At 34.2% G+C, this 3,271-nt stretch overlaps 2 protein-coding genes across 2 annotated transcripts in view; one reads left to right on the top strand and one right to left on the bottom strand.

The window, feature by feature from the left end:
• Window positions 1–1,566, top strand: LOC104732325 (chaperone protein dnaJ 20, chloroplastic-like). Its single transcript, XM_010451854.2, has 2 exons — window positions 1–697; window positions 1,230–1,566. Exons 1-2 carry the CDS (start codon window positions 236–238, stop codon window positions 1,371–1,373), a joined length of 606 nt encoding a protein of 201 aa, XP_010450156.1. The 5' UTR covers window positions 1–235; the 3' UTR covers window positions 1,374–1,566.
• LOC104733697 (transcription factor bHLH54-like) overlaps window positions 2,315–3,271 on the bottom strand; it is a 5,012-nt gene continuing 4,055 nt past the window's right edge. The window contains exons 2-4 of the mRNA XM_010453257.2: window positions 3,117–3,267; window positions 2,878–3,009; window positions 2,315–2,720 (exon numbers count right to left, since the gene is read on the bottom strand). Coding sequence (XP_010451559.1) covers window positions 2,685–2,720; window positions 2,878–3,009; window positions 3,117–3,267 — 319 coding nt within the window. The 3' untranslated portion in view covers window positions 2,315–2,684. The remainder of the gene's footprint in view (window positions 2,721–2,877; window positions 3,010–3,116; window positions 3,268–3,271) is intronic.

Here is a 3,271-nt window from a genome sequence, read left to right as displayed (position 1 = left end):
TTATTTTCTCCTAATTAAATAAATTTCTGAAGTTTCAAGTCGCAAAATGACGGCTACCTCTCGCATTAAACTGCAATGACAAAATACCCTCTCAAATCCATAGATTACTCCTCAACAGTCTCATCTACCTTCACACCTCTCCACAGTTCCCAACTATTACCATTCCCTACGATACAATCCCACAATACTCAAACTCCAAAAACCAAACATACCAAAAACAAAACCCTACAAAACAATGAAGTGTTGTTACAAATCATCATCAATCCTCTCAACCAATCACCACTCATTCCTCTACAAACAATCAATCTCCTCTCTACCACCATCACCAGCATCGTTCCCATCAACTCTCTCTTACCCAACCCGAACCCGATTCACATCCACCCGGATCCAATCTCGTCTCATCCACGACGATCCAGTAAAACAATCATCACAAGACCTAACCTTCTACGATCTTCTCGGCGTCACCGATTCAGTCACTCTCCCAGAGATCAAACAAGCCTATAAACAACTCGCTCGAAAATACCACCCGGACGTTTCTCCACCGGATCGGGTCGAAGAGTACACGGATCGGTTTATCAGAGTTCAAGAAGCTTACGAAACTCTCTCAGATCCTCGCCGGAGAGTTTTGTATGATCGTGATTTGTCTATGGGGTTTTCATTATCTTTCTCCGGTCGACGACGTAACCGATACGATGAGGTAATTATATTTTTTCACAATTTTAATTAATTTTTTTTTGTGATGAATCAATAAGGGGAAAAGAAAAAAACAGAACCATAGTTTTGGTTTATGGTTAAGAAAATTTAAGAGTAGTGAACTAATTTTAGTTATGTCTCATTCATAGATTTATCCATTGATGTTGAGTTGTTTGATTTGGATATTTTCTTTTTGGTTTCGTATATGGACAAATATGTGTGTGTAGTATTATCCTCAATAATTCTCGTAGATTTACTCGGTAGATTCGAGAACCATTTGTATATGTTGTGTGTGTATCTTTGTCGACAGAACTGACCTTATCTTTTTATTATGGTCCCAGTGAATTGTGTTACGTATGTGTCGATTGAAAAATTGTCGATTTTTATTTTATTTATTAAAAGGTATGATTAGTGGAATAGAGAATGTTGACAAAATGAACTCATTTGATACTTTATAGTTGGTGTACAACCATGGGTCCAAAATGTTGATTTTATGTTTAGTTTTTTAAATGTAAATGTGAATGTTGTGATTTTAGGAAGTGGTGGAGGAAAAGAGTGAGTGGAAGGCAAAATGGCAAACTCAGCTCTCAGGGCTAAGGAGAAGAAGCAATCAGAAAGATAATGATAACTCAATGTCTTGGGCTGCTAGAATGCGTCGTCAACGTCAAGATTCTTTATGACACACAACAACACCAACCAAGTCTCTCTAGTCTTCTTATGTATAGTCTTTTTAATTTCTTTGTGTGTAATATAGAAAAGCATAGCAACAAATACCCCACAACTTTGTATATATAATATATGTATAAACTTTTCTATGTGCCTATGCTAATCGGCAAGCACAGTGAAATAAATATAAACCAATGAATTAAGTAAGATGTGGGCAAGTCTATGTGTCTTGCTCTTGACTCTAGGCAAGATGTGGGCAAGTCTTGCTCCTGATTCTGCATATTGTTTTCCTTTCATACGGTTTCCGCATTGCCAATAAATCAGAATTATGATTTAATAGCGAAGGAGAAGGACTGAAATCCTCAGCAAAGTTAGCGAGAGTATTGTTGTTGCATGCTTGTCGTGCCTTATGAGGACAATTCATTTGATGAATTGCTCTTAAATTCCTTTCATCAAATCCCATTAGTGATTGGCTATAAGGACATAAATTGTTCTCTGTGAATACGAAAGAATAACTCTTCAAGTAAGGCTATAACAATATAGTGTTAACTCTATGAATTAATATATATATATATATATTTCAATTCTAAATTAGTATTTCGCTTCAAAAATTTATGAATCGTTAAAATTAATAACACTAACAAAATATTATATTTTTGATGTTATTAATTTATAAAAGTTTTACTGTAAATGATAAACTAATGGTTAATAGTATATATAAAAATAACATAGCTAAAATAAATGTAAATAAATTATTTAAAGATAATTTTATCGTAATTTCATTTTAACATAAAAACAAAAATAGAGAGATTTTTACCTTACAATAAAAAAATATAGAAACGATAAAAAAATAATCCAACTGGTTTTTAGGTAAACAAAATGTCGTAAACACTTTATTTACACTAGGATAGTACCCGCGTTACGCCGCGGGTTGTTTTTTGTATTTTTTTTGTTATATATATTTTTATGTTTATTTTTTGTATGTTATTTTTAATTTTAGGTCTGGTCGATTTCTCATTATAATCCTAAAAAATTCCAAATAGACCAACGTGTATAGGCAGACATTTAAGCAACACCTCCTCGTAAAGCTAAGGAGAAACATGAATAACTTCTTGAATATGATCCCAATTGAATATGTGTCAGCGGCTGTAGGTTCTTGGCAGCAAGACCTTTCCAAAGACACTTTATTTGCGATATGAGTCCTTCTGGTTCGACGAGAATTTATCTCATAAACATGAACTCGGATCTGTCTCCTTTTGCTTATTTTTCTTCCTTGTTCTTTCTTTTGCTTCTCTCCTCCACTTATGATATGTTCTAACGTTTCTTCAGTTTAGCTCAGTTTTGCTAAAGACGCGGCAACTCTGCAAAGGAACAAAAACTTCATAAAGGCAAAAGATTCACTTTGATTGGCATCATCTTCCGAGCTCAACAACTACATTTTGTAACATTTTGTTTAGTTTACTAAAACATGAAAAATGTTATGTAGAGATTATAAACGACTTTATATAATCTACATACCTTAATTTGAAGCTGCAAGAACTTCACGTAATGGACCGCTTCTTCAAGCATCGTGCTTATGTCTACTTTTGTCCCGTTCGGCACAAGGTTCTGCAGTGTCTTAAGCCTTTCGTTAATCTTCTCTCTTCGTTTCTGCAACAATTAATGATACTATTAAAAAACTCGTCTAGGATCAATGTTGTTCATTATCATTTGGTTTTGATATAAAAGTTATACTATAAGGTTTAAAGTTTTCTTACCCGAGCATAAAGGCTTTGAGTATCAGTGGCTGTTCCTTTGGTGGCTATTGTTTTGCCTTTAACACTTGTGACCGAAGCTTTCTCATCATCTGAACTGTTGCTTAAGCTCTGACCATCTATACAATTAGTGTTGCTTTCGTCAACCGTATTGCTTT

This window comes from Camelina sativa, chromosome 12 (genome assembly GCF_000633955.1).
Source record: "Camelina sativa cultivar DH55 chromosome 12, Cs, whole genome shotgun sequence".
NCBI classification, from domain to species: domain Eukaryota; kingdom Viridiplantae; phylum Streptophyta; class Magnoliopsida; order Brassicales; family Brassicaceae; genus Camelina; species Camelina sativa.
Note: the sequence above shows the minus strand (reverse complement) of the source record. Positions and strands in the feature narration are given on the sequence as shown.

Bases quoted from the DNA above. Each gene is read 5' to 3' on its own strand.
- LOC104732325 (XM_010451854.2), top strand. From the start codon at position 236: ATGAAGTGTTGTTACAAATCATCATCAATCCTCTCAACCAATCACCAC. The intron at 698-1,229 runs GTAATTATATTT...TTGTGATTTTAG, and splicing joins GACGTAACCGATACGATGAG to GAAGTGGTGGAGGAAAAGAG.